This window comes from Gracilinanus agilis, chromosome 1 (assembly GCF_016433145.1).
Source record: "Gracilinanus agilis isolate LMUSP501 chromosome 1, AgileGrace, whole genome shotgun sequence".
Classification (NCBI taxonomy): domain Eukaryota; kingdom Metazoa; phylum Chordata; class Mammalia; order Didelphimorphia; family Didelphidae; genus Gracilinanus; species Gracilinanus agilis.
In genome coordinates this window covers 163,195,506-163,209,542 of record NC_058130.1, presented here as the reverse complement: position 1 = coordinate 163,209,542, position 14,037 = coordinate 163,195,506, and the positions used below count along the sequence as shown (strand labels likewise).

At 35.5% G+C, this 14,037-nt stretch overlaps 1 protein-coding gene across 3 annotated transcripts in view; it reads right to left on the bottom strand.

Annotated features, from left to right (window-relative positions):
• NTRK2 (neurotrophic receptor tyrosine kinase 2) overlaps nt 1–14,037 on the bottom strand; it is a 404,681-nt gene that overhangs the window by 276,109 nt on the left and 114,535 nt on the right. For all 3 annotated transcript variants that reach the window (XM_044658576.1, XM_044658568.1, XM_044658583.1), the window contains 2 exons: nt 11,213–11,313; nt 7,144–7,243 (listed from right to left, as the gene is read on the bottom strand). In XM_044658576.1, the coding sequence (XP_044514511.1) occupies nt 7,144–7,243; nt 11,213–11,313 (201 nt within the window). The remainder of the gene's footprint in view (nt 1–7,143; nt 7,244–11,212; nt 11,314–14,037) is intronic.

The following is a 14,037-nucleotide window of genomic DNA, read 5'->3' as shown; positions in this document are numbered from 1 at the left end:
AAAGAAGGAAGGAAGGAAGGAAGGAAGGAAGGAAGGAAGGAAGGAAGGAAGGAAGGAAGGAAGGAAGGAAGGAAGGAAGGAAGGAAGGAAGGAAGATTTTTATGACCTGTGCAGGAAAGTCAGGAAAAGTATCTATTGCAAAGGTTATCAAAATAAATACTACATTTGATCTTAGCCAAAAGGCTGAGAAGCAATAGGTTATCAAAAATGAGAAAACATTCCATGAATAGTTTTTAAAATAAAATTCATTCTTTTGTAGGGTTTGCTTTGCCTTGATCACTTTTTAAAAAACAGCATAGTTTGAATGGAAGGAGTCTTATGTCTGGATTTTAGAGACATGTTATAATTCTGACTCAGGGACTTAGTATGAGATTTAAATTTTGCTATACTTATTCTAGATTAGGATCCAAATCCTCAACTATGTAGACCTCGTCTCATCACTCCTGTACCACACATATACCTCCACCACCCCAACTTCCTCCTATTCTCAGTGCTTTTCAGCTCCCTTTTATGAGCTGTCTTCTCATAGTAGAATATAAGCCAGCAGAGTCCATCATGCTTTTCTGCTTATACTTATATTCTCAATACTTTGCAGTGTCAGGCACAGAGCAAACATTAATAAATACACTATATATCCTTTATCTCTATAAAAATATGCACATATCTATTTTTCTAATAACAAATCCATCTCTATCATCTCTATATATTGAACAATATATCCATATATCTATCATCTCTATCATACTGTCTACATCTCTCTCTCTTATTCTCTCTCTCTTTCTTTTTCTCTCTCTCTATCTCAATATATATATATACTCTACTATTTCTGCCAATATATCTACATATCTACCTATCTCAATTTCTCTATCAATCTTTTTACATATCTGTCATCTCTATCAAAGTGTCTATAGTTTATATAGTTTCTTATAGAGAGATGATAAAGAGAGATTGATAGGTAGATTGATAGATAGTTTGATAGAGATAGGAGAGAATAGATAGATATGGTAGAAAAGATAGATGGATATAGGTAGATCTATATCAAACTATATATCTACATAGCTGTTGTCTCTACCAACTTGTCTACATATCTATCCAACATATCTACCTATCTCTATCATCTCTAGCTTTTAATATATCAATCTGTCTACATATCTATTTATCTATCTTGTCTCTATCAATCTATATATTTATCATCTCTATCAACCCACCTACATATCTATCTACTATATCTATTTATCCTTTATTACCTCTATCAAATTATCCACATATCTACCTATCAATCCATCTCTATCATCTCTGCATACCAAACCATATATCTACATATCCATCATCTCTATCAATCTGTCTACAAATTTACCTCTCTATATAGACCTATTTGCTTATCATTTCTATCAACCTGTCTATCTATCCTTATGTGTATCTATCTACATATTTACATATCAATCTATCTCTATCTCTCCAGAACCTCAGGCTATTTTCCACTTATATAATATGTGTTCATATTATAATAATATGATAAATATTATTAAATAATATAAATAAGGGGTTCACTAAGACCTGTGACTATGACTAAAGCTACTCAGGATAAAACTAAAAGCATGAATCTACCACATTATATACAAACTCCAAAGCTGTGCACCATTTCTTAACAGGTTTGTGAGGAAAATGCAGGTGAGGCATTTTCTAAAACACTGGTATTAAATCAGTTTAAAGGCTTAGGAAAAAAAATCCTGAATATGTTCTTGGCTCTTTGATTTTGGTAATTTAGTTTGTTTTCAAAGGTTAGATACATATTTGCGATGTTCTGCAATGAAATAAATCAACCCAATTATACTCCCCGTTTTTCCCAGGGCAACCCAAATCCTGTTACCAATGGAAACATGTACTAGCTTTATAAAGTGTACTTATATCACTCATGAATACAAAAAAGAGAAAAAATATTTAACATATCTCCAAATATGAGGGAGAAGAAAGCTTATTTTATTTCATCCATACATTTTCCATTTTTACATAAACATATGTTTAAAGCAATTGTTGGCCAAACTGTGGTTTTTCCGTATTACCTGAATTTGTAACATCCTATTTTGGTCAAGACAATTCAAAGAGAATTTTATTAAGTGCCTACTATGTGGTAGACATTGTGCTAGCACTTTGTCTCTGTTTGCATCATCATGACTTTCAAGGAATTAATTCAATAATCATTTGTTAGGTACCCACTTGTGTGTCAAACACTATGAAGTTAACTGTTGGTCCAATCTGTTATACTCTCAGAGAGTATTAAGATGCCCCTTAAACTAAATTATTAGGTCATTTTGTTATCTAGAAATTATGGTAGATGGGAGGGAAACTGCAGATAAAAGCCCAGAAGAAAAGAATGGCTTCAAACATCTACAGGCAAAGGCTCAGAGATTAAGACAGTTTGAGCAAAAATTTGACTAGAATTCTTGGAAGACATGAAACAAGAGGTTTTTTTTTAATTTTAAACTGTTTTAATAAATGAAATGTGAGTGTTTGAGGAAAAATAATAAAAGAAATGAGATTTATGGAAGAAAGAATTAGAAAATCAAGCAACGGTTGGGCCTAAAGAGGCACCAAGCCTTTTCTAAGCATCAAACTTTTTGAAACAATGGCAGACAAACACATTTTGAATGAGGCATCTCTTCCATGATTGCAATGAGTGAAGAGAATAGTTGACATGACATATTAAAAATCACATTGTTGCATGATAGCGTACATCTATATAGAACTCCAGAGTAAAATGCACTTTCATGGACATTATCTCATTTTTTAATTTAATTTTAATCTTTGTCTATATTTAATCAGCCTTACCCTCTACTAAAGTCTTGGTGACAATTTCTCATTGTGAAAGAAAAGTGATCCAGAGTTCTGGAAAGCTATCAATCAACAAGGATTAATAAGGTACCCACTAGGCACCAGGCAGTAGGCTAGATGCTGGTTGTTAGTTGTGGTCAGCTCTGGCAGTTTCTATCAAGCGGGAGAGGTTTCCAGCACAAACACAGGCTGCTATCTGAGGTCCAAACTGGCTAAGTGTGAAGAGACATCACCAGAAGGTTAGTATTATATGATTGCTTTTTGTGTTTTTGGCCTTAGGAAGTTTTGAAACTGTCTACTTGGGCATGGAAAGACAGTGAGCTATGTTGGTGGAGAAAGCACCCACACTAATTAAATCATGCATCCTTTTAAGTACTGTAAAAAGGAAAAAATAGACTTAGCTAGATAGTGTTAGATAGAGAAAGGCATCATAATTATTTTCATTTTACTGATGAAGAAATGGAGGCTGGAAGAAATTAAGTTACTTAAAATAGTATCATAGCTTTAAAAATGATAGAGGTAGAAATTAAACCAGGTTTCTTGATTCCAAGTCTAATTTTGTCTTGTTTTGTTTTGTTTTCCCACTATCTCATACTTATTCTTTTAGTAAGAACCGCCAATGGTTTCCTCCAACAAAGTTCATGTAAAGTTGGCAAAGAACATAATCACCCATCTATTTGAAAGTTCATTCAATTTAATTTATTTTTTAGTCTCTGAATTCTAAATCATCCTGTCAACCTCTCAAAAAATTCTGTGTTCATGTTGTTTCATAAATCATTGTTTCACAAGTCCCTTTAAAAAAGATTATAGATATAGTTTCTTACAGATGTTAAGACAACTGTGTTTTCTGGCTATCTGGCACATACATCTTCCTCTCAAAAGTTTTTGACCAAGATTCCAAAATGTCTTCCAGTTCACACTTAACCTGACTGAAACTTAAACAGCTTAAGTTTTGTTCCTATTAAATTTATTATTTTTAGCATAATGAATTCTTTGCTGAAAATGATTTCCCAATAGCTATAAGATTATTTTAAAGATATATTTACAAATGAAATCTTTTAATCCCTAGGCCTCAAATGTAGATTAGCCAAACAGTAACATAAATCCTAATCAAGTCATGATTTTGTCCCTTTTATAATTCATAGTTTAAGAGAATTGCCTGAGGTACAGAGGGTAAGTGGTTTGTTCATGATCACACAGCTGGCGAGTCATAAATGGGATTTATACTCTGATATTTCTGACTCCAAATTTAGCTATCCTTTCTATTATACCACCTAATCCAGTATTTTCAGTTAATTAACATTTGACAAGGTTTATACGTTCCAATGGCTTTGGACTCTCCTAACGGGTTTGCAGTTTTAATGAATTCTTAAGGCACAAAGTTATAAGAGATCATTCCTAAAATATGTTTAACTGAGCCCAGAACCCAGGCTAGCACATCATTTCAACCAGAGAGACATGAGATCTACTGAATGGGAAACACACACACACACACACACACACACACACACACACACACACACACACTCTCTCTCTCTCTCTCTCTCTCTCTCTCTCTCTCTCTCTCTCTCTCTACATCCACCACCCTTTATGTTAGCTGCTTTCTCATAAGGGTCAGAACACCCACAAAGCACAGCCATGGCACATAGAGAGGAGCAGACAGATATTTAGGACCCAAAAGCAATTGTAGTTATTCTGCCTCATTAAAACCAGAGTTCTATTCTATTGTCTTTTTTCCATGGGTTTTTAGTTCTGTAGGTCAGCAGACTTGTAAGAATCTAGTTTCACCTACATAGGCAAAGATAGAACATACAGTAAGGCTGGGGTGGGAAGGAGAGGGTACGGAAATCCCAGAGTCATCTCCCAGCCCCAAAGCTACCTCTATTCCTTTTCTGTCTTCATTTCCACTGTGCTGCTTTCCTTGATGGGATAAGCATCCATTCACTCCCTGGTGAATCCTTCACAGGGTCACTGCGATATTATTCCTTGTGTTCTCTCAACTCTTGACATTTTCTCTGGTTGTCTCTCTTGCCTGGAATTCTCTCCCTCCTCATCACTGCCTCCTGGTTTCCCCCAACTATCAGCTAAAATACTACTTTCTATAGGAAGAATCTCCTGATCCTCTTAATTCTAGTACTTTTCCTGGGTCCCAAAACCCTTGATTGGAAAACTCAGGAAGTAAGGTCAACTCACACTCAAGGAGGAACTGGTCATTGTGGCTCTACAATCCAATCTTGTTCCATAGCATTAATACCCCATGTCTATATTTGTCTTTTGACTCTGAACTATCTAGAATCTGCAGGCCTAACCTTAAGATCACAAGTGTCAAATCTTAAGAGGCATCTTTATAAAAGCTTAGCTGATTACTGAAAAACACTGGGAAGGGGTGAGCAACAGCTCCTCTTCCTTCTCCCCCATCTGATGAGCTATTATCCTGGCTGAGCAGTCACTTCCCTCTTTTGTCATTCTCCATACCATCTCTTCTCACAGTCAAGCCATATTCAGTCTCACCTCCACTAAATGTCCCTGGTCAGAGAAGAGACAGAGCTACATCTCATCTGAACTAAAGCCCCTGAATTATCTGAAATTGGTGGGTTAGGATTTAGTTTTCTCTGATTAAAATCACTAATTTTGGGGGGCATCCACTTGGAGCACAAAATTCAAGGAAATGAAGCACTAGACTTAATCAAAGTAAATAAAAGAAATAATATTCTTAGGTTAAAAATGAAAATAACAAAAGTTAATACATTATAGAAAACTAACTGTGAAATGTGACCTAATCCTTACACAGCAGTACCTAAACAGTTTAACTCAAGGCAAAACTGTGTTTATCCCCATAACTTCCCTCCTCACCTTACCCCCATATTCCTCATCTTTAGAAGACAAGTGTCTTTTTCCTTGTCAAAATCTACTCACTGGAAAGGATCATATATCAATCAAATATTAAAAATGTAAATGAATTTATTCCCTCTCTTAGAGTTATTAGCACTTTAAGCCTTGTGTCTAATTAAAGAATAAAATCCACCATCACCACCACCCACCACCATCACAAAGGGACTATCATGCATTAGTAAGCAGGTAGAAGAGATTTAGAATGGGGTAGGAGGACTTTCCTAGGCCCCAGCTCACACATGACTGGTGAGATTTCAGAAGCTTGGTAAAGAACACAGAATGGGAAAGCTGAGTCCATGAAAGACATTCTTTTCCAGTTTCATGGCCTTTATTATAAAGCATTTTAATGTTATTATTTTAAAAATTCCCTTCCAAGTTCACAAAAGACATGAATAAGAAGAATAGTAATAATTACATTACTACATCATGCCAGCCATTGCAGACACATAGAAATAATTGCTCAGGCCTATATTCAAGCAAAGGTAGGAGAATAAATAAATCAAATCCTTTCTTAAACCACTTAGCATAAATTAGCCATTTGCATCTCATAAATGGCTATCTACAAGAACATGCAAAGTATAAAAAATATCTCACGTATATGATATAGAAGTGCAAAATTTTAAATTTTTGTCATAAATCCCCCAAATGGTCAAAATTCTCTGCTGTTTCAATCAGGCTTTTTCTAAAATACACAATGTTCCAAAAGTTTGGGGGTACTTTTTGGAGACCTCTGCACAGGCCAACCATTAATTGTTGGGTAATCATTAGCACAATTCCTAGAATGTAGTTGGTGCTTAATAAATGTTTATCAAATTGAATTGAAAATGGAATAATCCCTCCCCTAACCGTTCTGGAATGAAGCATTTTTTTCTCACTAAAAAAAGGTCATTCTTATCTAAGAAGTTTCAAAGTAATTACAAAAGCACATCTTAAATTTTTCCCATCTCGGCTCCCTAAATAGAAGAGCCGAGAACCTTGCAGAAACAACAGGGACAACAGCATCATTGTGCATGGATTGCAGAATCTAATGCAGAGAAAAAGATCTTTCCTTGTGCATACAAGTTATTAAAAAAATAATCCTTCTCTGTCTGTCTTGGTCCCATTGGCCTGTGTTCTGAAGCAAGGGAAAGTCTTAAGCACCAGCTGCCGATGGAGCCATTCATTACAGTATCAAAGTGACAAGATATCTGCCTGGGAAATCAGTCCTCAATTTGAAAAGCTGGTTATGCCAAGGAGTCCAGCTGATTTAATAATGGTCATGGTTGGTGCGATCATGCATGGCCTCTAGCCTCCTCCCATCATTTTAGGACCTTAACGTTAGCCCTCTAGTAATTCTGAACCTCGAATCCTGATCCTCAGCATCATTGATAAGGTAAAACTTATCCACACAAGAAGAGAAATACATGCAATGCTTCTTACCTTTCATGCCAAACTTGGAGTGTCTCCCAAACTTAAGAATAATCAGCATTATCACCAGACCAGTGCATACCAAAGCCGCAATCCCCACGACGACGTACACCTAAGGGAAAATCCCCAGAGACTGTTAAGAGTAGAACTGAACGATAACAATCCACAAATCCAGCTCACGTTTCTTTATCACTCTGTATTTTATAAAGCATTTTTCCCCACAGTGACCTATAATCTAAGCCAGAAAATCTGATTGGTTTCAAGGAAATTAGAGCCTTTAAAAAAAGGCCAACTGCATGATTTAGGAATAGGGATTGATGAGGAAGTTCCTAATATCATCGATGGTTGGCACCTTGTCTATAATTTTGCAGTCTTCCCAAATGTGAAGAGTTGACAATAGCACGGAGAGATTAAGGAATTTGCCCAGAGTGACACCGATAGTAAGGGTCAGAAGCAGGGCCTGAACCCAGATTTCCCTGGTTTTGAGGACAGCTCTCTATCCATTACCCCAATATAAGCAGATTGAATTTTCGGGAAGAACCTTAAACATTCCAAAGTTATCTTAACCTTGGGCTCCAATAAATAGAAGCCATGAATTAATATTAATAAAGGATCTGTTATGTCAGAATCACAAAACAGAATTGGAAAGGATTTCAAAGGCCATGAAGGCCAGCAAATACATGAATTAGAATGTCCTCCAGCTAGTCAGTGAATCACTCGGTCAACACACGTTTAATAAACACCTACTATGTGCCACGTCCTGTGCTAAGGATAGAAAAAAAAGGCTGAAGACAGCTCCTGTTCTCTAGGAGCTCGTAGTCTAATAGACTCTATGACATCACCAAAAAGTGGTCATCTAACATTTGCCTTAAAATCTCCAATGACTTAGGCCTATACTCTGAAAAGATCAAATACATAAGAAAAGGAACCAAATGTACAAAAATATTCATACCATTTCTTTTTTTGTATTGGCAAAGAACTGAAATTTAAATCCATGTTTAAGTCTTGTGCATAATTTATATATATGTGTGTGTATATATATATCCCTCTATATATATATCCCTCTATATATCTATATAAAAACAATTGATGCAGTGCTGTAACTGACCACATTTTAGCATTCCCTGTCTATATGTATAGTGTGGTGATGGAAAGTAGAAGGATATCTTTGAAAAAAGCCTTACTATATGAATGTGACAGAATCACTATTTCTAAGAGCCTTGATAATGCTAATTCTAAAGATGTAAATATGCATAAACAAACTATGGTTATTGCTAAAAAAAATCAATTCCATCAATTGAGAAAAGGCTAAACAAATTATGGTATATAAATGTAATAGAATATTATTGTACTGTGAGAAATAATGAAAACAAGGGTTTCAGAGAAATCTGAGATCACTTATATGAAGTGAGCAGAACCAGAAGAGCAATTTATATAATTAAAATACCCCAGATGCAGGGAAAGGTCAACAGAGCCAAGATAACAATATACAATGTACACAGTGACAACAACCTAAATTAAAAGATCAACTACAAAGCAATCAAAAGTGAATGGTACAAAATTATAAAGAACAAACATAGCCCCAAAGAAGAGATATGGGAAGAAACCTTCACCCTACTCTTTTGTAGAGGTGGGGTACATGGCATATATTTGTATGTATGTATATTGTAGAGATGGGGGTACACAAGTGTGGTACACTGCATATATTTTCAAACTTTTTAATGTACTGAGTGGTTTTGTGGATTTTTTTCCCTCTTTTTCCTTTTTAACTTTATTTTCTTTTAAAAATATTATTTGTTTTATGAGATGGTTTTTTGTGAGGGGAGGTAGAGAGGAATGCTGGAAGAAATTCCAGTGTTAGAAAAAACAAAATATTAATGAAAATTTATTTTTTAAAATGACAACAAAATACGAACAACTTGGAAAGGCTGAAGAACTCCGACAACACAATGATCAACCATGATTCCATAGGACAAAACATGTTACCCACTTCCTGGTAGTATAGTGGTGGACTTAAACTGCAAAATGTGACACAATATTTTGGGACATGACCGATGTGGGAATTCCTTTTATTTGTTGTAAGGGTTTTGTTTTTCTATTTCCAATTGTGAAAGGGAAATGAGAGGGAGAAAGCATAGGTTTTTGTTCACTGAAAAATATCATTTAATTTTTTTTTAATGAAAATGTTTAGTAACAGAGATCCCACCATCTGCCAAAGCAGCTCATTCTGCTTTTGAATAGTCCTCATCATCAGAAAGTTTTTCCTTTTTTTGATTTAAGATCTTCTTCTCCCTGCTTATAGTTATGGCCTCTAAGACCAAACAGAATAAACTTAATCTCTCTTCCACAGGACAGCTCTCCAAATGCTAAAATTCTTTTCTCTAGGCTAAAAATATCCCTTCTTCTTTCAACTGATTCCCTCTACAGCATGGTCTCAAAGCCCTCACCTTGGGAGGTGGTCTTCAAGAGTCAGTGTGGCCAAAAATTTTAAAAACCTGCAGCCAATCTAGTGATGAGACTCATCTAAATTAGCTGAGCTAGTTGTCCATGAATGCAAAATTTATCACCAGGCCTATTAATTATTAATATTATTTATTTTCACACAGAACTTCCCAAGATGAAGTCGTAACTCTTTGGCAGTGTGTTTCCACTCTAACTGCTCAGCCACCTTTACTTCAAATGGTGTCAGCCTGGTTATTGATGGGTGAATGGGAGAAAGGACAGGAAGATATCCTTGGGTCCTCAGCATAAAGGGAAAAGGCAACCAACTTCTCTGATTGTAACTAGAACATTAGAAACAAATGTCTACATACCATAGTGGCCAGAAAAGGGCAAAAGAGAAGATAAGAATGAACAGTGCAGACCTACAATAATTCTCCATGCCTGTGGCAAATGGAGAGGAAGCCTATGAAAACTGCAAAATGAATGCAGATTTATCTGAGCAATCTGGACTGCAAATGGCATTCTACAGCTGCATAAGGTTCAAAAAAATGTGCTTGGGAAAAGCAGATTACAAATCGGGGGAAAGTAGGCAGCTTACTGATTGAGAGCCAAGCCTAGAGACCAGAAGTCATGGATTCAAATGTGACCTCACATTCTTCCTAGCTGGGTGACCCTGGGCAAGTCACTTAATCCCCATTGCCTACTCCTTATCACTCTCTTGCCTTGGAACTAATACACAGCATGATTCTAAGGCAGAAGGTAATGATTTTTTAAAAAGTAATAATTTATTTAATCAGATAATATTTCCCCATGGTCATTGCATTTTAATGATTATGTTTTATTTTCATTTAAAATTATCTTTAATGGGTAGTGGATCCCAAAGCTTAACTTTCCACTTCTTGGTCTTAAAAATGACCTTGATGATACACTTGAGGTCATATAATTCAGCCTTTTGATTTGCTTCTGAGGAAACTGTGGCCCAGAGACTAGAGTTTGCCAGAGACCAACTGATTTACCCGAGGTTACAGAGGCTCTTCTCAAGTAGTTAATAATCTATGCACAAATGTTTAACTGCATAAGAGAAGTTAGATATTTACAGGAACCTCAAAACAGATATGTTTATAAAGCAAAGCACATTCTGTCCACTAAAATAACTACCCTCTACTTTATCTACTTGATTTGTAGAAGCAGATTTAAAAAAATATTTTTGGAGGTGCAAGCCAGTATTTTGCAAAATTTCTCAGTATATTTTAGTTTACAGCTGTGTAAATAATATCTCTCAATGAAAAATATCTGAGTTAACAGTTACAGTTTCTGAACTAGAAAGAGCAAAAGAAAGTAGGTAATGCAAATTAGCATCTTCCTTCCTTTTTACTGCTTTTTTCCTTCCTTCCTTTCTTCCTTCCCTTTCTTCCTTCCTTCCTTTCTTTCCTTCTTTTCTTTCTCTCTAAATAATAAAACTAGCATAATAAATGTGTCACATTTGTACCACATATATGCACACATACACATTTGTGCACTAGAAGAAAAAAAAACCTTTCCTGTCCTGATCAGAAAGCAATAATTGAAAATGAAGTACTGTCCTATTCAGTCAGTAAGCCTGCACAGTCCCAACCCAGACACTTCTATTTATACTTACGGTGATGCTATCTTCATTCTCTCTGTTGGAAACATCCGTTGAAGTGATTTGATTACTTTTATTTGTAGTATCTCCAATATCATTAGATGTGGTCTCATAATCTTAAAATAGAGAGAAAGGGAAAGTGAGAGGGAGGGAGAAGCAAGAATGATTTTGTCTTTACTCTGCCAATAACCACAAAGCTTTAAGCCTTTAGTGAAACAAAGAGCACAGCTAGAATACATGACAGTTTTCTGAGAATATTCTCATTGTAGCAGAGGCATTGTTAAGCTTACTAAATAAATCCAGTGTAATGTTGGGCTCAAAAGCCAAAAATTGTATTCATCCCAGGCCTTTTATCAATTTCGTATGGGTCAAGTTTGAGTTTATGTGTGTGTGTGTGTGTGTGTGTGTGTGTGTGTGTGTGTGTGTGTAATAAGATAACCTTGGCTATTAAGTCATTAAACAAAATAAATGCTAAAGAGGAGGCATTGGTGAATAACAGGATCATTGAACTTTCCTGCTTTCATAGCTCTTACAGATCAAATAATATAGTGGTCTCATTTTACAGATAAGGAAACTGAGGCTCAGGGACTGATTGACTAACATTCCCAAGAAGTAATTGACATTTTGAATTATAAAACCCATCTCCTGACTACAACCTATTAGAGCATCTGACTTGAGAGAAGGAGCCTTGGGGATTGGGCAGAGTAAGGAGGTGAGAATTGGTAGGGTAAAAAACATCTCTAATGATTAGCCTAAAGAGAGATTCATACTTTTTCAGAGGCCTAAATTGTCCATTATTTATTTTTTGGTTTCTGGATTATCTAAGGAAAGGAAAATTATGCTGATATATTAATATATTTTAAGGAAATATTTGATTGTCCAAATTTTAAGTCTATCAATTCATCCTTAAGACAGGTCAACATCATGTCCTTCTTCACTAATATAAATAACATGGAAGATATTTAGAAACTATCACAGGAAAGAAAAATGTTTTTCAAGGTTTCATTGTATTTTGTTTTTTTGTTGTTTTTTTTTTAGCCAATATCCTTTTATCAGTATATAAATAAAGTACCTTTGATCAAAACTGTCCAAACTACAAAGGGAACTGCTCTGGCAAAATCTTAAGGAAAACATTCTTACATTTTATCGTCTGAATTATCTCCCTAAGGTCCAGGGTAATGGAACATAATTTGGCTTTAGCATAGCTATCTTTGAAATTTTAATATAATCCATGAAGGAAAATATCTACTGTTTTCTATAATTATGTAGAATTATAGAACCTTCCAGAATTATAGGATGCTGTTCTCGAAGTAACTCTTCATTTTACATACGAGGCAACTGAGACCTTGAAGGGTCATACAGTTTGCCTGAAATCTAGCTGGTGTTAGATGAAGGACAAGAACCTGGTGTTCAGTTCAGGGGTTTTCTCATTTCACTACCTGTCTCTGGCTTACATGAACTGGTCAGTTCATGTTTAATTATTCAAAGAATTATTCTCATCAAAGGCATTCAACAAATTTCCTTTTCAATTTGAGCCAGTTATTGTTGTGCTCCCTTCCACTATTTCCAACAGCTCACTGGATCTAGAGCATGGAAGGCTAAAGCATGCCAAGAGTGAACCCACAGCTTCCAGAACATGGCATTCTGACCCAAAGAACAAATAAAAAATTATAGTCTGGGGCCAAGCTGATGATTTTTTTAAAAGAAAGGTTTTAAGTTCCTGGAAAAGAGACCAGCAACATAATTCAAAAATATAAAAGAAACATTTAAATCATAATTTGGACATGTTTTTCCCAACCTCCCACTTCCCTTAATTTTTTTCCAAAGAGTCTGACTATAAAAGTTATTCCAGGACCTTAAACACTATATATGCATACAAACACACATATACACATTCATATGTACACAGATATATGTATATAGATACATAAATTTACACATATATGTACACATAATTCACATCAAAAAAGCAACACATGCAGAAAATCATCCAAAACACCCCCATAATAATACTTGTCCCTCTTTTAAAGGAAAAGAAGGAAAGGAAAAAATGGCTGCCTTAATAAATTCAGAAGAGGTGAAGGCAACATGATTCCCAAGTGAAAGAAGCTTCAGTTGGATAATATATACAGTAATGGATCAAAACAGCAACATTTTAAACACCTTTGGCAATGGTCAAATTATGAACCAACTCCTCCCAGCAATACATCTCATTCAGCTCAATCCCATCCCAGAATACCAGGGGTGGTTTGGAAACCTATTAAAGATGAGCTGTCATACTCAGTAAAAATACAACCCTTGTCTTCAATTGCAATATCAAATTACAGTTGAGTTCTTCCCTATTTTATCCTAAACTTCTTCTTTTTTAAAACTCTTACTTTCCACCTTGAAATGAATACTATGTACTGATTCCAAGGCAGAAGAGTGGTAAGGGCTAGGCAATGGGGATTAAGTGACTTGTCCAGTCACATTCACTCTCTCTCTCTCTCTCTCTCTCTCTCTCTCTCTCTCTCTCTCTCTCTCTCTCTCTGTCTCTGTCTCTCTTTCAATAAAAGTGAAATAAATAAAAAAAGAATCTTTGTCCTCTTGCTGGACTTAACCAATGTTCCATAGTGACCCCAAATGACCAAAACAGATTTAAAGGGTCAAAGGATCTGGGAGTTGGAAGAAGTGTAAAGGTCATTTAGCCCAACCCCCTCATTTTACAGTCTTTGTACTTTCATTCCCTGTACCTAGCACAGTACCTGATACCTGATACATAGGAAGCACTTAATAAATACTTGTTCATTAATTGGTTAAAAAGGAAAGTGAGGATCCAAAAAGGATAATGACTTGACCAA